The sequence below is a fragment of the Stenella coeruleoalba genome (assembly GCF_951394435.1).
Source record: "Stenella coeruleoalba genome assembly, chromosome: 6".
Lineage (NCBI taxonomy): Eukaryota > Metazoa > Chordata > Mammalia > Artiodactyla > Delphinidae > Stenella > Stenella coeruleoalba.
In genome coordinates, this window is record NC_137151.1 from 99,642,131 (window position 1) to 99,665,964 (window position 23,834).

General features: G+C 38.0%; 2 protein-coding genes across 15 annotated transcripts in view; one reads left to right on the forward strand and one right to left on the reverse strand.

Annotated features, from left to right (window-relative positions):
* The window catches only part of CREB1 (cAMP responsive element binding protein 1), a 58,301-nt gene extending 44,201 nt beyond the window's left edge, over positions 1–14,100 (forward strand). For 3 of the 9 annotated variants that reach the window (XM_079923705.1, XM_079923704.1, XM_079923708.1), the window contains one exon: positions 6,078–13,241. In XM_079923705.1, the coding sequence (XP_079779831.1) occupies positions 6,078–6,222 (145 nt within the window). In that variant the 3' untranslated portion in view covers positions 6,223–13,241. The other 6 variants (XM_079923710.1, XM_079923711.1, XR_013828632.1 and 3 more) reach the window with 5 other exon arrangements.
* METTL21A (methyltransferase 21A, HSPA lysine) overlaps positions 1–23,834 on the reverse strand; it is a 56,634-nt gene that overhangs the window by 25,689 nt on the left and 7,111 nt on the right. For 3 of the 6 annotated variants that reach the window (XM_079923713.1, XM_079923712.1, XM_079923714.1), the window contains exon 4: positions 17,974–19,346. The exons of 2 other annotated variants lie outside the window; for them this stretch is intronic. In XM_079923713.1, coding sequence (XP_079779839.1) covers positions 18,949–19,346 — 398 coding nt within the window. In that variant the 3' untranslated portion in view covers positions 17,974–18,948. Of the gene's footprint in view, positions 1–17,973; positions 19,347–23,307; positions 23,381–23,834 lie in introns of those variants that run through there. One more of the 6 variants, XM_079923716.1, reaches the window with a different exon arrangement.

Consider the following 23,834-nt stretch of genomic DNA (forward strand, 5'->3'; position numbering starts at 1 on the left):
TTCTTGTCTGCTCTGGTGTATAGAGGGCTGCCCATTTATGAAAGCACATTAATTTGACAGGCATACCAAATTCTCCTTTTCCTCTTCGTGAGATTTATGATTCCCCCCACCCCGCCCCGCACCCTCCCCCCCAACACACACACACCAGCCACATGCACGCCAAGCTGGGGACAGGGAACACATAGCTACAATTCCTAACAACCTCTGCTTGCTTGAGATATTCAGGGAAGCCACCTGACTTACTGTGAACTCTTTAATAAAATACTTTGGCTTGGATTTAATTTCACTATAAGGAAACTTCCCATTGACTCTGGTATAGTTCCTTTTCCCTTTCTTCCCAGATATCTGCTGCTTCTACTTTTTCAACTTCCATTCACTAGAATCTGGCTTCTGTGCCCACCATACCACTCCAGTGTCTATAAAAAGGGACAGATACCTTCCCATTTGGCAAATCTAGTATTCTCTTTTCATTTTATTTTACCTTTACTGGGAGTATTTGACACTTTTGACTGCTCATTTCTCTAAACTCTTCTTTGGCTTACTCACCTGGTTTTCTGACTACTTTTCAAATTTTCCCTTGAAACTTTCATCCATACCTATGTATTTCAGGCATCGTCTATATGTTGATACCACCTAATATATACTCTGACTTTGACCTTTCCCTTGAGATATTATTTATTTAGGTCCTGGTATGTGCTGGACACGATACCTCATTTCTTTACATATTTTATTAGTTCTGCCCACAATGAGAGAGAAGCTTATGTCCACTTTACAGAGGAGATACGGTTCAGAAAGAAGGTAAATATTTTGCCAAAGGTCACACCTTTTAAAAAATGGGTAGAACTGAGATATGAGCCTTGCTCTGGCACCAAAGCCTGTGCACCTGCTACCTGTCAGATTCAACCATCATCTCCTGCTCTGCCTCTCAGACAAGAACACATGGCAGTGTGCTGGAGGTACGTAGCACCAAGAGGCAAACATGGAATGCTTTCCTTGAATATTTATTTGGCTCAAAAATTTGAGAGAAAAAACATTTTTAAGGTAAACTTAAAGATATAATTCACACCAGCAGCAGTTGCTTTGGACTGTGCTCCCATATTTAGTTTCCTCTGCCATTATGGTTACTTAGGTGGAAAAGTTAGAGAAGCACTCTCCTCCTGAACATATTCACTAGGATAAATGTCCCTATGTGCCTCAAACACAGCCTGTCTTCTAAACTTGATAAGAAAAGGTTGTGATTCCCCAAATTCTATAACATTCAAATTGCCATTTACTCAAAAATGAAGATAGGGCTTCCCTGGTGGCGCAGTGGTTGAGAGTCCGCCTGCCGATGCAGGGGACACGGGTTCGTGCCCCAGTCCGGGAAGATCCCACATGCCGCGGAGCAGCTGGGCCCGTGAGCCATGGCCGCTGAGCCTGCGCGTCCGGAGCTTGTGCTCCGCAACGGGAGAGGCCACAACAGTGAGAGGCCCGCATACCGCCAAAAACCTGTGTCTTAGAACAACAGGGACTTCCCTGGTGGTGCAGTGGTTAAGAATCCACCTGCTGGGCTTCCCTTGTGGCGCGGTGGTTGAGAGTCTGCCTGCTAATGCAGGGGACACGGGTTCGAGCCCTGGTCTGGAGGATCCCACATGCCACGGAGCAACTGGGCCCGTGAGCCACAGCTACTGAGCCTGCGCGTCTGGAGCCTGTGCTCTGCAACGAGAGGCCGCAATAGTGAGAGGCCCGCGCACCGCGATGAAGAGTGGCTTGCACAGCTGGAGAAAGTCCTCACAGAGAAACCAAGACGCAACGCAGCAAAAATTAATTAATTAACTCCTACCCCCAACATCTTCTTTAAAAAAAAAGAATCCACCTGCCAATGCAAGGGACACGGGTTTGATCCCTGGTCCAGGAAGATCCCACGTGCCGCAGAGCAACTAAGCCCATGTGCCACAGCTACTGGAGCCCGTGCCGTGCAACAAGAGAAGCCACCGCAATGAGAGAAGCCCGCGCACCTCAACAAAGAGTAGCCCCCGCTCGCCGCAACTAGAGAAAGCCCGCGTGCAGCAACAAAGACCCAACGCAGCCATAAATAAATTTATTTATTTATTTTAAAAAAACCAACAACAACAAAAATTTCTTCCTCACTTATGTTACATTTCGGCAGCTGCAGGTCATGGTATGGCTCTCCTCCACATGCTCCCAGCCAAAGGAGGAGCACCTCTTTGAGTCCTGTCATTATTGTAGCAAAGGGAAAGGGGAAATACTTTTTGAAGCACCTGCTTGATTGTGGTAAACATCTTGTCCACTCGGGTACCATAGGCCAAAGCACAGGCTAGGACAAGCCCAACATCAGCGAAATGGGAATGGTGTGCTCTTCCCACAGGGAGGGAGGAGTAAAAAATTATGGAAGCAATACAACCCAGCACCTCTGTCTTACAATTTTAGAGTGCAGGAAGAATTTAATAGGTTTCCTAAGAGCAGAAGTAATGAAGGAAAAGGTTAAGTAGGCTTGACCATCTAAAAATATGAAAGCCTCTGATTAGCCACGGAAAAGGTAAGTAGCAAAGCAAACAATAAACTAGAAACATTTTAACAAAGTCAGGAGACTGATAAGGATATAAATAAGTAGATTCAAAGAAAATGAATTAGAAATGGGGTAAAAAAACCTGAAAATTCAAACCAGTTAAAGTGTATGCTATATAAATTAAGGTACATCCTTTCAACTGTATAAAACCAACTGTTAATAATGCAGATGTGTTTTTATTGAGATGGGAAGATGTTCATAGTGGAAAAGAGCAGGTTACCAAAGAATATGTATTATCCCATTTTTATTTATTTTTATTACAGAAGTAAAACATGCTCATTATAAGCACATTAGAAAACATAAGCTAAAATATTTACTCAACACTAATTGTGCCACCCAAAATGTTAACATTCTGGAGTATAATTTTTTTCCCCTAATATATATGTGCAAAGATAAATAATACGTTTTTAGTATACAGTTTTTATTTTTTTATTTTGAAATAATTTTAGCTTATGGGAACAGTTATAAAAATAGAACAGAGTTCCAGATACTCTCTATCCACCTTTCTATAAGTTTAGCATATTACATAACCAGGCTGTGTTTGTCAAAACTTAAGAAATTAACATTCTGTCATATACTATGTATAGTAATTAACATAGTATTTTTTATAGTGGTATAGTAATATTAACTGCACTGTCCATTTTATTTGAATTTCCTCAGTTATTCCACTTCTATTCCTTTTCTCTTCCAGAATCCAGTCCAGGGTACCACATTGCATTTAGTCATCGTGGCTCCTCATCTCCTCCAATCTGTGACAGTTCTTTCCTTGTCTTTCATGGGCTTGCCACTTTTGAAGAGTAGTAGTTAAGTTTCTTTCAGAATATCCCTCACTTTGGGCCTGTGTGATGTTTTTATTATGATTAGATGAAGGTAATGGATTTGGGGGAAGAATACCACAGAGATGTAGTCTGCCCTTCTTGTCACTTCATATCAGGGAGCACATACCAGCATGACTCATTACTGGCAATGTTAACTTTGATCACTTGGTTAAAGTGCTGTCCAAGTGTTCCCGCTGCAGTTATCATTTTTCTCTTTTTACACACTATTCCTTAGAAGAAAGTCACAGATTTAGAAAGGGAGGAGAATTAAACTCCACCTCCTGGAAAGGAGAGTATCAAAGAACTTGTGGTCATAGGTGAAAACCAACATGGTAATTGGTGTTACTTTCGCAGAGTTGCTTGGAGACTATGCAAATATTTTATTTCTCTCTTTCAAGTTTTCCCCACTAATTTTAGTATTCACAGGGGAATCTTTCCTGCAGTAATTATTACTGTGATATTCTAATGAGGATTTTCTATTTCCCCATCCCTTCTACATTTACTAACTGGAATTCTTCTATAAGGAAAATTTGTCCCTTCCCCACATATTTATTTATATCAGTATGGTCTTATAGATACTTACCTTATATTCTTTGGGCTATAATTCAATATTATTATGATAAGATTATTCCAGTTTTGGCCATCGGGAGCTCTTAAAAGTCGGTTCCTGTGTCCTTTAGATGGCATCTTATTTTTCTTCAAGCACGTCTTTACTTTCTGGCCCTACAAGATCATCTGGGTTCAACTTCTCATCTTGTGTTTTCCCTGCTTTAGCCTTGAAATCAGCCATTTATTCAGTGAGTCCTAGTTTCTTTCATTGGAAAATGGTATTTAGAAATCAGTTAGGCAGTAGTTGTGCTCTTTGCTACTGAGGTTTCACAGGCCCTCTCAAAGGACAGAGCTAGGAAATATACACGTGTGTGTGTGTGTGTGTACGTGTACACTGGCCCATGTATGCACACAACTATATTTCTGTACGTGTACATTACTATAATAAATATGTTTGTACTGATCCCTCTGACTCTATTCTGTAGCCACAGGGCTTATTTTAGCCTTCCCTTCCCCCCTTTGCTTATTTGAACTTCGTTCTCTGACAGAAACTTGGCTTCCCACTAAAGATGGTTTATTTATGTATTTGTTAAACTCTAGTATATAAAATAGTTCCATAATTGCCAACTTGTACCCCTATGAGAAACAACTTTATAATATAGCATTTATGTACAGTTCTTTCTGTTTTTAGCCTTAAAGTACCAGTGAAAGCACTGTTTTCAAAGTTACTTAGCTCTGCTTCTTTTTTCTCCACCCTCTTATGTCATATACATAAACATTTATAGTAAAGTTAGATTTCTCAACATCTACATTCAATTCTGGGATTCCCCGATATCCTGTTTTTTATTTTAAATTTTCATTACTTTACTTTTTGTGCTGTATATTTCTGTGGGGTTTAACAGACATAAAATGTTATGTGTCTACCACCACAGTGCCATACAGACATTTACACCACTCTAAAAAGAATCCCTTGTGATACCTCTTGGTAGTCAGCCTCTACCCCCTCCCCCAGCCCCTGGAAACCACTGAACTGTTTTCCATCTTCTTGTTTTGTATTTTCCAGAATCTCATATAAAAACAGTATGTAACCTTTTGGATCTGGCTTCTTTCACTTAGCACAGTGCATTTAAGATTCATTGATAGTGTTGCATGAATCAGGAATTAGTTTTATCCCTGGTATTGTATGGATGTGGTTTATTTATCCATTCACCTTGAAGTTCATCTTAGTTTCCAGTTTTGGAGGATTATGAATAAATTTACTATAAATACTTACATACAGGTTTTTATATGAACTTTCAATTCACTTGAGTAAATATCTAGGAGTGGCCTGGATGGATGGAATGGTAAGTGTATATTTAACTTTATAAGAAACTGCCAAACTGTTTTCCGGAGTGGCTGTACCATTTTGCATTTCTACCAGCAATGTATGAAAGTTCCAGTTGCTCTGTATCAAATGTTATAGTTTTATGTTTTACATTTAGGTCTGTGATCCCTTTTGAATTAACTTTTTTATAAGGTGTGAAATGTGTAAAAGGTTCACTTTTCTGTATGAACACCTGTTTGTTCCAGCACCATTTGTTAAAAAGACTATCCTTTCTCTGTGGAATTGCCCTGGTACTTTTGTCAAAATCTAATTGACTGTATTTGTATAGGTTTGTTTCTGGGGTGTCTGGCATGCTTCATTGTTCTGTGTATCTGTCCTTTCGCCCATACAATCCACTAGGAGAATCTTTCCATTCTATCTAAAAATATTTAGATCGAAATTTTTGAGAAACTTTAAGAGGCACTCTCCAAGCTAAAGAGTTCTTTTTATTTTTTATTTAAAGCTCATTTCAATTTTGTATTCTACTCCAAAATATAGTAATTCTTAATTTAGTATGAAAATGCTTGCCACCCTTATGCCCCATCAATTAAAACTGGTGCTTTGAATTTTTTTTTTAATCAACTTTCTATCGTATGTTAAAATTTTACATTAGACAATTTCCAAGTCATTCTGTTTATTTTTCTCAAATGCCTAATCTATAATATATTAAAACATTTGTTGCTTTGAGCTAAATCTTTTATTTTTAATGTAGTCTATCAATGCAAAATAAATGATACAGAAATGTTGCATAAGTTTTCCTGTCCTTTTTTGCTTGTAGGGAAGCAGCACGAGAGTGTCGTAGAAAGAAGAAAGAATATGTGAAATGTCTAGAAAACAGAGTGGCAGTGCTTGAAAACCAAAACAAGACACTGATTGAGGAGCTAAAAGCACTTAAGGACCTTTACTGCCACAAATCAGATTAATTTGGGATTTAAATTTTCACCTATTATGGTGGAAAAAGGACTGGCTTGGCCACAACCAGGAAGACGAAATAAACATTTATTTTCTAAACATTTCTTTTTTTCTATGCGCAAAACTGCCTGAAAGCAACTACAGAATTTTCATTCATTTGTGCTTTTGCATTAAACTGTGAATGCTCCAACACCTGCCTCCACTTCTCCCCTCAAGAAATTTTCAGCACCACGAATCATGAAGAGACTTCTGCTTTTTATCCCCCGCCCTCTTCAAGAAGTAATAATTTGTTTACTTGTAAATTGATGGGGGAAATGAGGAAAAGAAAATCTTTTTTTAAATGATTTCAAGGTTTGTGCTGAGCTCCTTGATTGCCTTAGGGACAGAATTACCCCAGCCTCTTGAGCTGAAGTAATGTGTGGGCCGCATGCATAAAGTAAGTAGGTGCAATGAAGACGTGTTGATTGCCAAATTGACGTGTTTTCACATTTTCATTGTGAATTATGTAAGATTGTTACGAGACATACCCTCTAAGAAAAGAATTTTAGGATGGTGTTGAAGAAATTAAGAATGAATTTGGAGTGCTTTCTATGTACATTCTCTTCAATACTGAAAACTTGTCCTTGGTTCTTAAAAATATTCTGTATTAACTACAGCTCTTCCATAGGGCAGTTTGTTGCTTCTTAATTCAATTCTGTATGTGTTCAACATTTTGAATACATTAAAAGAAGTAACCAACTGAATGAAAAAGCATGGTATTTGATTTTAAATTAAATCAAAGTAAGTAAAAGTACAAAGCTTGTTTTAGTTTAGTACTAAATTCTTAGTAAAAAGATGCTCATTAGTAAACCAATCCCTTGAGTTATATAACAAGGTTTTTAAATAAATGTTTTTGTCATCGCCTTCAAAAATATTTATATTGTCAACTCATTTACTTTAAAAGGTTTTTCTAATTAAACTGTTCCCCTTTGCACTTATATTATACCACCAACAGGAAAGCCTTCAAGATGTTAAAGCAAAGTGCTGTATTTGTTTATAAAATGTTATGTGTTGTAGAAAAATACTGATTTTAAATCTTTTCCGTATTAACATACTTTAACAGAGTAGTGAGTTTTTTAATGAAAGAAGTTATAAGGATATAGTTCTTTTAAAGTACAGTATTAGATATGCACAAGGAAAATAATTTTCTTCAGACATATTTGAATGACTGCTGTACTACAATATTTGGATTGTCATTCTTGCAAAACATATCTTTGTTGTTTTCTTCTATTGATAAAAAGGATAGCTATGCTTTAGCTTTCCAATATGCTATATATACCCTTTGTTATTCTGTAAAGGAGCTACCTGTTTTAATTCCTTACCTATAAACAGTCTGTATTTGTATGTATCACACATTGTTTCCAGTACTACTTTTAATTACCAATACTCATTTTATTCACTAAGCTTGATAAATTTAAAAGTTACCCTTTAAAAAAAAATAAGACTGAGGTGGATTTGAAAAATTGGAGATTGACATAATGTTAGATTATAATTTCTCATTTGAGAAGGTATTCCTTTTTTAAAAGAGAGTCTAGAATTTAATGTTTTATATTTAGTCATGGGTTGTTTTTAAAAGTTAAGTTTGTTAATGTGTTAACAAAATATGCAGATATGGGTGTTAATTATTGAGTCCATTTTGAAAAGTAAGATTTTTAATTAATATTTGTAAATGGTATATTTTTATTTGTAACAAACCGTTGTCTTTTTTCAAGGATGAACAGAGTTTATGAAGGAGCACCATTCTAAGAATTGAGTGATGTAGTCTTATATCTGGACAGTTCGCCAGATTCTCAAGAAGGCTTTCAAACGACTGTAAATTTTGTTGTTTATCCTGCTGAGCTAATGGGGAAAGTTATAGTGTAAAAATTATTTGTATACCTGCATAGATGTGTCATTTTCCAAAACTGGTTTAATAGAAACCAAGCAAAATCACAAATCTGTTCACAAACTAGAAGTCTTTCTTTGAGGCAGAATGTCAGACCTGAACATTTTAAAAGTCATAAGCTTTATAAATGAAAATTGCCTAGTATTTAGCAAGTTAAATGTTTTCAAAAGTTGAGGCTTTCTATTTAATTAGAAAGTTGGTGGTCCTCTTAGTCCCTGATAAATCAAGGCAAGTCACATCCATATTAGCTGGCTGCATTTATAAGTTATAAAAGACTGATTGCACTGGTTTGAAGTCAGTTACTTAATGGTGAGGTAAGAAATGTATTCTGTTGCTAAATCTGTTTAGACCCTTGGAGAGATTTGAAGATTTCAGTTTATACAGATAGAAATTAAGCATATTTTGAGCAAACTTTTTTTTAAGAGAATTGGGAAAAAGGTGTTTGTTTTTAAGCATGCAACTTTGAGAATCTTTGTTAAGAAAACAGCATAATTTTTAAAAATCTTATAGCCAATAACATGTGGCCACATTATGTTTTTTCTCTTCATTGGCCGAAAGGGAATAAAAATGTCATCATAGGAATCTGTACATATGCTACTGATTTGCCTAGAAAATAGCAAGTTTGGTATTGCTCACTTTGCAAATATAGGGCCATGTGGCACTTTTATCTATAGGACAGATTAACTCTAATAAAAATGAAGTGGGAGGGGTTTATTTTTTATATATTGCTCTTATGAGTTTTCAAGCTTTGATAGTGTTTAACTGAAAAGTGGTTTAGAAAGGGCTAGATCCAATGTGTTCACATTATTAAAAATTGATATCAGATGTAATTTTTAAGTCCATTTTTCAAACTCAAGTACCATATTGGCAACCATAATATTGTCATAGGTGCTCTGTTGATTTAGATATTCCTGGCGGGGGGGGGAATGGCATTTGTATAATATATGTGTATATATATATATATATACATACAGTATATAATCTGAAGCTCTGAGAGCTCTTAAGTCAGGAATGCTGAGTATTATAGTATACTGAGGTCAGATGAAATTTTACATTTTTGTGTATTTTATTGCATCACTTTTGGTAGTTTCTTGGACTGAATTACCCCAGCACTCATGATTGATGTTTTTTAATCTCCTGGTTTTTTTTAATTGTCAGTTTTCTTTGGCTTGATACTTTTAAATGTGTTACTAGTCACTTGAACCACCACCACCCCCACCCCCCCACAAAAAAGTATTTGGTTTTTGTGCTTTGTCTCTGGCAGCTATAACAGTGGTAAGAACATTTTGAAGATAGCTTCTAAAAGGTACCACTGATTTTTCAAAAATCATCCTGGGGGAGAATTTTTGGTGTTTTCATTTGAGCAGGGATTTTTGTCAGAAAATGTATCTTGATGGCAAGTCAGCAACAGTGCTAGTATCTGAAAGCACAATGCCAGTCAGGCAGGCTGTCCGATCAGAAGTCATCTGGCTGAAGTTTATCTCTGTCTCTCAGGCCTAATCCCTGATCCTTTTGACCATTTGGGGTGACATGTGGAATCATACAAAGGCTTAGGAAGAAACAAGTTTGTTTAAACCAGGATGCTTTTACTTACTTTAAGTGACTTCAATCTAGATTTCATTTTTAATGTTTTTAGTTCTGTGATCAGCTGTAGTCAGCTATCAGCATATATTGTTCTCTTTATTTTGAAGATCAGAAGCCTGCTTAATTTTGCAGGATTAAAATAAGGCTAATATCTTAAGATTTTGAATTAAAGTGGGTTTTAGAGACAACTGTTAACACACCTTTTCAGTTTTTCCAAGAGGCTTTATTTGTTGCCATTGTAACCCTGAAAGCTGTTGGTATATTGTTTCCCATTGACTTAATACAAAAGTTGTATATTTATTTGGATTATTTTTACATTATATTCTTTGTAAATGTTTGGTGTAACTTGCACTTTTAAAAATGACCCTGTTTGGGTATTAGCAAACTTGAGAAATTCCCTCATCAATTAATTGTCATCTGACTTTTTATGTCTTTCTCCTCTCTTCAAATCATGTGGCTTTTTTTATGGCAGCTTTTTTCATTGATTAAAATATTTTAACACCTAAAGGCTAGCCTTATAAATGCTGTAAAAGAAAAATATCAGGAAATTAGATTAGACTAGCCCAGTTAATTAAAAGATGGGTTCAAACCCTATCTTATTGTCTTTCATCATGGATAAAGATAGAAGGAAAAGCAACTCAAGTGAATAAATATTTATTTCCAATTTTAAGACTGTCCACACCCCAACATTAATACTGTTTATAGAATCCTAAGATATCCTTGAATTTGCCTAGAACAGTAAAAGACTTCTCAAGGCAATTAATCATTATTATCATGGAGAACACATGTATTAATTTGATTAAATTTTTTCACTTTAAATTGTCTTTGTTAACATCACATTTGACTGATTTCAGATGAGGAGGGGAAAAGTGAGGTATGCTTAAGTAAGCCTGTAGGTGAAGAATTGTGGTATAAATTTGTTCACTCAGTTGTACAAAGCACAACTAGAACTTTTTGTTGGATGGCTTACATACATTTTGAATACTTTTAATGTTGATATGTTGACTTTTTTAAGTTGACTGCACAGTCACTGTATGTACTAGGAACTGGTTTCCTTGACTTTCTAAAATCAACGGCTAAGAGAGGCACTAATCCCTGAGGGGTCGAACATATCATGAAGCTGAGTCAGTATGGAAGAATTTCAAATAAATCAAACAGGGTGCTGAAGTTCCATCTGTCTCATCTGCTTATGATAAGTTCTTATTGATTAGTGAATGTAACTTAAGCCTTTGTATGTGTCCTCAGGGGGCAAACTTTAAGAGGGACCAGATAACGTTTGAATGGAGGGATTATATTTCAGGTGTTTTAGCTTGAAATTTATTTTTTAAAAAAATTAAAATAGGAAAAAAAATAGAACAAAGCCTGTGAAGCAATTTGATATTATAAACAGGCTGAGTTGTTTAGCACAGAGAGAAAATATTGACCTGTCTGCATTCTGGTACTGTGCACACAGGTCCTAGCTGGGTAAAACACGATACATTTTGAGTTATTCTCACCAGCAAGTAAAAGGAAAATGAACAGTCTTCAGGAAATGTCTTTTTGAAAGGGTCATACAGTAGGAAATTCAAATTTTACCTACTTTATAGAGGCATTATTTAATACTTGCCTACAGAAGTATGGCATTTCTAAGCTTGTGTCTGAGGAGCATCTCAGAGATGTGAGAGTAAATCTAAAGTAGTTAAAAAATTGGTAGGGAAGGAAGACAATCCCTGCAGATAACGATCTTACGTTAGTTGGCTGAGTGAAATGATCTATCGTTGTGTTTGGGAGGTTTTATTTTCTTATTTTTTTAAAATTGAATTGGTATATGCTTTATAGACATTGTATTTTTATCCAGGTGCCACTCCAATTTGTGTATGTAATAAAATTATTTATATTAAAAGTGGGAAATAATTCGTCAACATTTTTCTGTGAGTATAGGTTAGGATGGCAAAGAAGAGTGCTAGTTTGCCGTTTTCCATGTAAAATCCCCTACTGATTTGTCACGTCAGTTGTCATCCCCCCCAAGAAGAGGAATTATTTCTAACCTAGCTGTATCACTTGAAACTTTAGAAGCAAAATAATCAGGGAAGTTTCTAGAGAGAAAGATGTTTGTTTGGGTTTTTGGTTTTGGTTTTGTTTTTATTTTATTTTTTTGGTTTTTGCTTGAGGATTGGGGTAAAGAATACCTCCCCCCAAAACTATCAGCACAAAACAGGGTATTGATTTTTTAACTCTGATGTTGCTATTGGAGTTGAATACTAAATAAGTAACTATAGTGAGGGAAATACATTTCTAATAAAATTCCCTACAATCTAGAAACATCCCTGTTTTAATTTTTTTTACCTAAATCTTTCTGTGCTTTATCTGTGTAAAAAGAAAAATGTACTGAGCTATAATGGATTTTATTAACACTATGTACATATTAGCTGCTTTGTGTTCAGAATGGTAGCAATTGCTTTGTATATTAAAGTGATCCTTGTGAATTTGTGAAATATTGTCATAAAGTGCTTTTTCTTACTGTAATCTTTGTGGTATCAACTGTCATAATACCCTTTTTACACAAACATTTATGTGCAGTCACATAAACATGCTTTTAAAAACTCCGGAAGTCTCTTTTTTGGGATGGGATCTCTACATTGTGTTTTTCACTAGTTGTGTCAAGCTGTATTTTGTGGACTTGGTTTATTACTTTTGTTAAAGGGCAAAAGTTATGCTAGAATATATCACAAGCTTGTGGTGCACAGCAACAGAAAACTAACTCAAGCAACAAGAACATATCTTTAGTTACTTAATTTCACTGTATTCCTAGTTTTTAGCACAAGATTTCTTTTTTCAGTAAGATTAAACAGTGCCTATTTGAAGATCTGGAGATGTTACTCCCCTGTTGAGACGACCAATGGGAGGAGACATATGGCCAGCTGTCTCTAATGTCATAAAACGCATCTTTGCATTGGAAGAACTGATAAGGACAGATGACTTCCTGGCTCCCCTTGTAATTCTCAAGTTCTGTGACCATAAAATGGAAGGAAAGGAGAGGAGATATGGTTAATCTGCTCTTTGCTTAAAGCACAAGAATAAAAGATTCTCTCCTGTACTATTGATTCAATTTCTGAAAATAAGCAGTTGCGTTCTAAAGGAATTTTTTTAATTGCGATGTTTATTAAGCCTGTTATCTCTGCCATTGTATTGAAGGAATTACATGAATTGTATTCCTTTTTTTTTTCTTCTACAAAGAGTAACACGTAATTTATTGTACAAATAGACATTTTTGAGAGTGAAAGTGTGAGGTGTAAACCAGGATTGTGCTGAGCAAACTGGGACTTGTGTTGACCCTCCTTGCAAACCGTGTTCAGGTGCTTGGACCGCCAGTAAAAGCAAAGAGTGCCTATCTTCTCTCCATCCATATCTTTGCTGTCACTTGCTCATTTCACAAATACGTACCTGTTGAGAACGTACTTCTGGGCACAGAAGTTCCTGTCCTCAAGACGCTTTAAGACACACAGCCAAGGAAACAATTCTAACACGTTTATACAATTTTCGCCTTGAATTCCAGACTCATATTTGTCATCTCTACTCTTGATTGCAAAACAATAGGTCCAAACTGAACTTTTAATTACTCCTGTACATCTGTTCTTCCTTTGGCTGGTTCTTCTCCGTCTTGCAGATGCTGCCATTATCCACTAAACGCAAAAACCCAGAAAAGCCCTGCCTTAATCAGTATTATCCTTCCCCTCACTGCATTTTAATTTCTCGACAACTTTCTTAAGTATATTGACCAAACTGGGGCTTAGGATTCTAATGAGGGCCTAACAAGTGAAGAGGAAAGGTAATTTCCAGGCATTTGAATGTAATTTTTATGATTGAGGTGCAATGCACATAACAAAATTTATCATTTTAAAGTGAACAATTAGTGGCGTTTAGTGCATTCGTAATGTTGTATTACTACCACCTATATCTAGTTCCAAAACATTTTCATCACTCCGAAATGAAACGCTGTACTCGGTAAAGAGTCACTCTCAATTTTCTCCTCCAGCCCTTGGCAACCACCAGTCTTTCTGTAGACTCACCAACTCTGGATATTACACATAATCATGCATTTATCAGTACTTCATTCCTTTTTATGTCTGAGTAGTATTCCAGTGTAGGTATATGCCACAATTTATCTGTTCATCTGTTATACGTTGCAGTTATTTCCATGAACATTCATGTGCAAGTTTTTTGCTCTGGGTCTCTGTTTTCAATTTTTTGGGGTATACATCTAGGAGTGGAATTGCTGGGTCATATGGTAATTCTGTTTAACTCTTTGAGGAACTGCCAAACTGCCTCATTGGCTGTACCGTTTTACATTCCCACCAGTGATGTATGAGTGTTCCAATTTCTCTACATCCTGGCCAACACTTGTTATTTTGCTTTTTTAAAGAAAAATAGTAAAGCCATCCTCATGGATGTGAAGTGGTATCTCATTGGGGTTTTGATTTGTAATTCCTTAATGACTAATGATATTGAGCATCTTTTCATGTGTTTGTTGGCAATTTGTATACTTTGGAGAAGTGTCCAAGTTCATTGCTCAGTTTTTAATGGTTTTTTTGTTGTTGAGTCTTACGAGTTCCGCATATACTCTGCTTATTAGACCCTTAACAGATAATATGATTTGCAAATATTTTCTCCCATCCTGTAAGTTTTCTTTTCACTTTCTTGATAATGTCCTCATATTTTTTAACTTAGTTTTTTAAAGTAATATGTATATTTGGAAAAAAAACTAAACAGTACAAATGGGTGAGTTTGTGTATCCTTTTAGTGACAATCTGTGCATATACACACAAATGTAAATGTCTTTTCTCTCCTCCCTCTCCCTTTTTTATATAAATGGTGCTTTTTTTCCACTGAATGTATCTTGGCAATAGTTGTATTTCACTATATGTATATCTACCTCAGTTTAACAGGTGTGAAGTATTCCATTGTATAGATACAGCATAGTTTATTTAACCAATACCCTCTTTTGTGGACATTCAGGTTGCTTGAAACTGCTGACTGTTAATATATATACAAGTTAGTATAGATATATACAAGTTAGTATATCTCCAGGATAGATGCTGAAAAGTGGAAACTTATTAAGTATGGTTTTCTTCATATTTGGAGGTGGTTTCCTAAGCAGTATTAATCTGCTAAATTAATGAAAATGTCATGTTGGTTAGTTTTTTTTATGTTAAACTTCATAGTCTCTCTCTTCATATATATATTGTATGAAAAAAAATAGAAGTAGCAGAACCAGCCTTACACAAAGTTATAAAAAAGAAAGCTGGCCCTTCCTTTTCTCAACTCTGTTACACTGTTTTCCCTTCTAATCTCCCTGAGTAACAGTTGTTCTCAGCTAGGAAACAATTTTTCAGTATGCCATACTTTCTAGTGTTAAATTTTAACCCTTCTCTGGTTGTAGAAAGAAAAGCATAACATGATTTTTAGAGCAGAAACTTCTGAGCTAACAAATCCTCAATTTTTAAAGTGCAAAAAAAAGGCCCTGAGGACTGCCCTGCTTTTTCTGCAGTTCACGTCAGTGCTAAGAGAGCCCAGGTCTCCAGTTTCCCACAACAGGGAAATAATACTCACTGTAGTGTCTCACCTCATTCTTGTGAAAGAACTTGAAAATGCTACTTCTGTCTTGGTAGAGGTTCTGGGGAGCAGAAAAATTATGACTTTCTCTGACACTAAAATAAATCACACGTCTGTTTCACCAACTATATCTAGGACCTCTAACCAGTACTGGTACATGAAAAAGTGATTTTTAAAAGTATCTTAAATTGTTGGAATTCCCCGGCGGTCCAGTGGTTTCAGACTGCACTTTCATCGCTGAGGGTGGGGGTTCGATTCCTGGTCAGGGAACTAAGATCCCACAAGCCGGTGGTGCAGCCAAAACAATAAAAAAATAGAGTGCTTGAATTTTTTTTAAAGGTGTCTTAAACTGTTATTTTTGTTTCTTGATTTCAAAAGTGACTGAAAATGCTTCTATCAACCACTATAAAAGCATAGAGATTAAACAAATGATGTTGGAAGTGAATCTTTTATATAAGTTCATAACAATTTTGTTACTGAGAATATGCTTTACATTTTGATATCCCTGAGAATAGGCAATTTAATAAGGTAACTGATCTGTAAAGGAATCTGTATTTTTCATGAGTATATGTTAATTGAACTCCCTTTATGAAGAGGTCACTGTTAACACTTGAAATATAAATATGAGGTACGGTCCTTGTGTTATTGGAGCATAAACTGTTTGGTAAGATGAAACATTTCAGACAATGTTACTCTGCCCTCAGTTTTCAATCTAGTGTTCAGTTCACTTAGATAAAGTATTTTGATTGATTATAATTCTGATCCTTTAGTATAAAAGAATAAATGTACCGCTAGAAACTATCTGAAGATGGTACCATGGATTCAGATGGTTCTATCATGAACTAAAGCAAGATACCCTTAAGAGGGAACTACTTAGAAGACAACGGCGTACTTTGTAGTTTTAGTTCTAAGAATCTGATGTATATTTTAACTTAGCATCTTGGCCATGGTATTTGATTTTAACTGGGAAGAAAGTTACTGATACCCACTGGCTAAGTTAACTGCATAACAGTTTGAAGAAACTGAGCAACGTGAGGATCAAGGCTTAGTACAGTAGGTCCAGAGACTAGATTTCTATCCTTAACTTGAAGACAAAACAAGCACACTTAAAATGCACATTTATGGGATAAATTAATCCTTTTCTCCTAAGTAAAAAGTGTCACAACTTCGTTGACATCTATAGTGGACAATGCGCTACAATACCCAGATATAGTCTCACGTCCCCATCCCCACACACACATCCCTGAAGCACTCATCTCCCAGCTTCTGGGAATGTTCGTGGCTGATGGCTCTCAGCTGAGTCTCTCAGGTGTTGTCTTCACCCCAAGGTTCAGCTCCTTGCATCCAATGACTGACGACACAAAGATGTAAGTCCCACCCCCTGCCTCAATACCCAGCTTCCGGCCACCTCAGCTCTGAATTCCGCTGAGGACTTTCCTGACCGCATCCCAACCCAATTTCTTCCTCTTTCCCAGTCCTGCTACTTTTACTCCGTCAGAGGTGTCGCTCTCGAAAGCATTCTCATTTAAACGTTCTGCACCTTAACCTTCACCTCTGAGTCTATTTCCCTAGGGAACTGGACCTGTGGCCACATTTTGAACTCAAAGCCAGGAAAAAATCATTTGATTTTCACTTAGACAACCAAGCTATTCCTGCTGAATTTTTCTCACCTCTTCTTCTATTTGTAGGCCAAGGGGAAAGAATTACCTTCAACCTTTTCTGAGTCTTACTGTTTTATGAAAATGTAAAAGAAGCCGATCACTGCTTCCTTCACTTGGTAAAGCATCCAGGCTCCCCGCCCACTCCATGGACACCCCAAGACATTCTAATACCTCTCTCCAAAGTCAGGGATGTTAAAGGAAAGCAGCTGAATTCCAATTAGTATCTTCATTTCTAATATCATACCTAGATGGGATTAGTCTTTCATTATAGTGTTGTTGATATTGCAGGGCCTTCATTTTACTTTTGTTAAAAGACCTTCCATGCCTATGGTGCAGTACTGGCATTTTATGGATTCAGTAAGCTGTGGATATTTCAATTTCATGTGCATTTATCAGAATTGGGTTGAACTGGTACATCACAATCTCAGAACTTTAAATTCATCTTTATTAAAGCCAAACCTCTAAAATATGTGTAGAAAACAAAGTATTTGGTGTTTCCACATCCAAAATATTCACTAAAAGGTTAAGAGGGAGGAGGTCTTGTTTCTAAGGGTTTACGAAGGAAATCTATCTCTAGTACCAAATACCATACTGAGGTTATAATATTCTTTGGATCTCAATCTGTTTAAGCTGTTGTTTAAGCTTTTACATTGTGAAAAAAGGGCAGGGTATGTGTGTGACTTCACAAAGTCTATCAAAGATAATCATAAAACAATGTAGCAATCAATTAACCCAGAGATCAATACCCTCTAAATGTAATGTATCTTTTTCAATCAACAAATATTTGGTTATGATATACTAGATACTGGGGAGGCTATAATGAAAGGGGCAGAAGCATTCTGGCCCTCAAGAAGCTCACAGTCTTCTGGGGAGCACAGACACTGAATAAGCAATTACCAGTACAATACAGATGGAGATTATACTTGGGGAGCTAACCTCCCATGGCGGGATGAGGTTTAAAACTTTTTTTATTGTCATCCTATGCAGTATAAGGAGGCAGGGAAAGGCTAGGAAAGAAATACAAAAACAACATTTGACAAAGGGTAAAGCTGAAGGGAGAAACTATAGCTTTTGATTTGAAGATAACCTATTCCCAGCACATAGAGGTCCAAGATTTTAGGTGCTATCAAAAAGTAACTAAAATTTTATTTTGACTTACACCTTTGTTTATATACCTAAATCCGAAATTACGCCAGAAAGCATGAGACTTTAGAAAACTCACATCCTAATCTCAAACAAGCAAAAGTATTTAAGACCTAAATGCAGTAGACAAAAGATTTCAAGAGTATTAACAGCTCAGGGAATGTCCATTAAACCTCATTTGTTTTTTTCGTTTTTTTGTGGTTTTTTTTCTTGCAGTACGCGGGCCTCTCACTGTCGTGGGCTCTCCTGTTGCGGAGCACAGGCTCCAGACGCGCAGGCCCAGCAGCCATGGCTCACGGGCCCAGCAGCTCCGCAGCATGTGGGATCTTCCCAGACCGGGGCACGAACCCGTGTCCCCTGCATCGGCAGGCGGACTCTCAACCACTGTGCCACCAGGGAAGCCCAAACCTCTTGTTTTATACTCAGAAAATTAGAAAACGTATGTCTTACAATGTGTTTTAAATGATTTGCAGGATCTAGCCTCACCAAAACAAGCTCACTGCTTTGAAGATGCCTTTATACCAACCCTTCATCACAGCACCAGTGAAAATTGTTTATTGAGAGGGAGCAGTATGGGATACAGAAACAACATAAACCAAAATTGCACACTTTCCTTTAATGTTAATTGAATTTCAGAGTGAGTAAAACGTAACTAAAAAGTCACAGCAATGGGACAAAGTGCTTTGTTTTAAAACTGCACATTTGCTTTGCCTTTTGAGAACCTTTGATTAGACTCTTTGTACAGTAAGCCATTTCATTACATATGGTTATATTCCCAGTCTAAGACCTTAATTGACACACTCAGTGACAACATTCTTATAAATTATAGCCAACTATAAGTCCTCCCTCAGGCTTCTCCTCTGTGCTTTGTAAATATGTACATCTTTTTCAGGATCATAGTGAACCTTCCTCACAGTAAATTGCCTCTCAAGCATCGCTAAGAAGTTGTGATCCCGTTCATAGCGAATTCGGCAAGCTAAAAGAATCACAGAGTGGTTGCTACAGAGATGTTCCAATGTTTGAAGAAGATCTGTGAATGTTTCTTCTAAATATATGATATCAGCTCCAAGTATCAGGTCAAATTCTCCAGGTGAAAAACTCCCCAAATTCTGTCCCCAAGTCAGCTCCTTAACAACAGCTCTGGGCTGGATATGGGGAGGTAAGTTGGCTTGAACGTTTGATTTAAGAAACTCTAATGCTACTTTTCGATCCGTGATAGTCACATGAGCACCTAGAACATGGGACAGAAAGTAATGCACACATCAGTACAACTAATAGGTAGAGGGATCAAGTTAAACAGCGGGGTGAGTGTCTCTAAATATTCCACCTCATAGACACAATATGATGCCTTTGTGGAGAGCTGTGACACGTCAGAACCATGGCCAGATGCTCCTTCTCTACTGCCTGTAGGTAAAAGTGAAACTTGGTTTGCCTCTATGACACACTTGCTGTTTGCTGAAGTTAGGCCTATTAAATACAGGTGATAAGCTAGCTGATGCTTCTGAATTGTGCAGACAGAAGTGGCCCACCCTTCACAGGTATCTACCATTATACTTCATTCATTAGGTCACCATCTTTAAGTCAGTAGGCCTCAGGGTAAAATGGAGTCCAAAGATGAAAAATCTGGGAGCCAATGATTATGAGGATGACAAGATACCATAAACCGGGAAAGGTTCCTTTCTGGGGCTGAAGCTTTAAAAAGAATCAAGGAAAAGATTAACTGGCTACTAAGAAATCTCAGTCTTCCTCTCCTTATGCTGTCATGAAGCAGACCATCTATATGTATTCATGCAATTCATATATAATTATTGAAAAATAGTAGTTAGAAATTACTAGACTGTATTAAAGTACTGTAGGTTAAAATGTGAGGTAATGTTCTCTATGTGCTAAGTTTCTATGTGCAACGTGTAAAATGAATGAGGCAATATTTTATTAATCTGTTTCTTGAGGGTTGTTTACCATGAACCAAGAGATCCAACTCTTTGAACCAATATGACCGAGAGAAGTCTGAACTGGTAGGTATCCTTCAGGAGAAGCCACCACATAAGGTCAGCCCTGAAATACCTCATCTACATTGTAGTAACACTATAGTACACGTAATCCTGCTTGGTTTTGACCCCATAAATTCTGAAACTTAAAAATTATGTTTCACTCTTTCCTAAAATTATTTCTCATCTGCATCCTTCAGTCTGTAATCTTCATGGGTAATCCCCAAGAGGATCCCAGACCATTTCAGTGGCAGCTTATACTGAATGTTTCTTATCTTGACATGTAACATTAGGACAGTATGTAATTCAGTCTGACATCGGACTCAGTGCTGAGTGTGACACTATGAAAATGTGCAAGTTGTTAGGTGCGTGCACCTACCACTCTGACCGTTTGTTGCTAGACAGAGTGCTGCCCAATGAGCGAAATTCAGTGATACCTTTCATCTCTCCTGATAACAGAAATCACAGACAGCCTTTTCCTGGTTTAACTTAGAACTTTACCTCTGGATTTCCTCACAGTCTACAGAGCACTCTGTTGGGAATACCGGAGTGATCTGGTCTTGTGCATGTCCCCTCAGTGTTCCTGTTAATAGCTCTTAGATGGAGACCTCCTCTAACTCCTGTCTCAGGGATTTCTGAGACTACTTCTAACCTGCCACGTGTTCCAGGAGTTTCAGTAGGATCTTAATGTCAGTTGACCATTCCCCATAATGTCCATCAATTCTACAAACATCCAAGTGTCTACCAGCAGCATGGGAGAAAAACCCCTACCCTCATAGAACTTACATTCAAGTGAGGAGATAGGCAGCAAGAGGTGTTTTTAAAAGTAGGATATCTAGTATGTTAGTTGGAGATACACACTAAGGAAAAAAATAAAGTAGGAAAGAGAGACATAAAACATCAGGAAGTAAGAGAGTTGGGTAGAAAGGGAAGGCCTCACTGAGAAGGTGACTTAGGTGAGGGAATAACCGAATACATATCAGGAGGAAGAACATTCCTAGCAAGTAGAAGAGCAAGTGCAAAGGCCTATAGGGGCAGGCAAGGAGGAGGCCAGAGGGGCTGGAAGGAGGGATAAAGCAGGAGGAGACAAATGAGAGAAGTAACAGGTTAAAGAAGTAACTGGAGGGAGGCAGAGCAGCTGGGGTTCACAGGTTAAGTTCCAAAAAGGCTCTGGCTTTTTCTGAGTGAGATGGGAAGCCACTGGAGAGTGCTGAGCAGAAGTACTAGTGATCTGACTTAGGTTTTTTTTTTTTTTTTTTTTTTTACGCATGCCTCTCACTGTTGCGGCCTCTCCCGTTGCGGAGCACAGGCTCCGGACGCGCAGGCTCAGCAGCCATGGCTCACGGGCCCAGCCGCTCCGCAGCATGTGGGATCTTCCCAGACCGGGGCACGAACCCGTGTCCCCTGCATCGGCAGGCGGACTCTCAACCACTGCGCCACCAGGGAAGCCCCTGACTTAGGTTTTAACAGAATTCCTAGCAGTGGGGCAAGGCCAGAAGCAAGAAGACCTGTGAGAAGGTGGCCACAGTGATGCAGGTGGGCGAGCTGCAGGCTCCCTCCTTGCCGTCACGGCTCCCAGACTCCCACCACAGGCCAAGTCCCAAACACAGGCCACCCAGCAGTAACCACTCTCCTGACTCTGGCAATCACTCCCTCAACCAGTTACTCGATTTTTTTTTTGGCGGTATGCGGGCCTCTCCCGTTGCGGAGCACAGGCTCCGGACGTGCAGGCTCAGCGGCCATGGCTCACGGGCCCAGCCACTCCGCGGCACGTGGGATCTTCCCAGACCGCAGCACGAACCCATGTCCCCTGCATCGGCAGGCGGACTCTCAACCACTGCGCCACAAGGCAAGCCCTAGTTACTCGATTTTTATCACCCAAATATTCAGCTCACAGAATATTATCATCTTGCCTGTGGTTTTGTTTTGGGAGTTTTTGTTTGTTTATTTGGGTGAAGGGTATGCAGGATGTGTTAAGTTTCTTTTCATCTATCAGTTTCCTGTATTTATTTATTTTTCTCCTGCAATTTAGGGAAGAAACAAATCATCTGTCCTGTAGTTTCCCACAATTTAGATCTGGCTGATTATGCCATTTGTATAGTTTGACGTGTTCCTCTGTGCTCTGTATCTCCTGTAAATTTGTTTGACTTGAGTCTGATTTTTTGAACAAGAGTATTTCAGAGGTGGTGGTGGTATTTTTCATCAAGAGGATGTAATATCTGGTAGGCTCTATTTTTGTGATGTGAGCAACCACAAATACTCAATGCCCAGATCCTTAATTTATTAGATTCGTTTTGCATTTATTTGTTGAGTAAGCTTCTTTCAATTACTACTTGGTTATTCATTTTGTAGAGGAATTGTTTGAATAGGAAAGGCGGGATAAATTTTGCTCTCTCCCCTTTTATAACCCAGATTTCAAAGAGTTGGTTTCTAAGTATCCTCCAAAGATGACAAATTGGGTTTACTTTAGTGTTGTTGTATCATGAACTATGCATTAAACATATCTGATGTATTTAAACCCATGCCATCATCATTATCGATGTTCAAATTGTCTATCTTTTGCCAATGGACTTTTGACACAAACCCAGTCATCCTCGATAGCTTCCTTGCTATCTGGTACGACAAGATATTCCAGGGTCAACTTATACATTTCCTGCTACAGAACTATAATCAGCCACTTATTAAGTTTTATTTTTTACTTTTTGGATGGGAGGAATAACAGCAAGTTTGTATGCTGATTAGAACGATCAGGTAGAAAGAGGGAAAAGTGGTAATGCAGGAAAGAGAACCACCAGAACAACACCCTTGAACAGGCAAGAGAGGGCTGGCCCCGGGGAGGAGACACAGTCCACCTGCATACAGCATCAGGAACAAAGGCAGACGGTGGATGCAGACGCAGGGGGTGGTTAGAGACAGTGCCGGGACGTTACAGAAGTTCTCTTGATTGCTTCAATCTTCTCAGTAAAATAAGGAGAAATGTCATCAGCTCAGAGTGAAAGTGGAGAAAGGAGGACTGGAGGTCAGCAGAGAGGGAGCAGAGCTGGACTCCTCAGCAGCACGAAGAGCCCCCCAGAGGGTCCTGACCAGGCATTTAAAATGAGACCCAGAAGTAGTCTGTTTCCTCCAGCCACATTCAGCCACCTGGGTGCAGGCCTGGAACAAGTGGAGAGCTGCACGTAACCTTGTTTTGAGCCCAGTGAAGAGGATTAAGCAAGGAAGTGCAGGGTATTGATGGTATGTGAAGATGGTAATAAAATGACTGCCCGTGAGATTTATGCTGGGTAAGGAGGGAGATGAGACAATATTTAGTTCATGAAAAACTAATGGAAACTGACCCAATAAGACAACATAGCCTGCTGTCACTCACTTGGTAATGGAAAAAGAACATGTAAACATTTGTCATTACTTTTACTTTTTAGTTTTGTAAGCAACGCCTTAATTTATTCAAATGTTGGAGCACAGAGTGTGCGCTAAAGATACAGAGATGGGTAAGAAAGTCCTTGCCCTCTAGGAACTGAGAGTCTCATGAGAGAGATAAATGTAATTATGAAGCAGTGTAGGGAGTAAAATATAGGAACATGGGTGTGCTAGGAAATTATGTGGTCACAAAGGAAAAATGCTTCGAGAGGAGCAGAGGTCGAAGAAAGATTTCGGAAGGAAAGGAAATCTGAGCTTACAGATTTGGCATTAACCAGAGGAAAGAGGTGAAGAGGGGAATTCAAGGCAGAAGG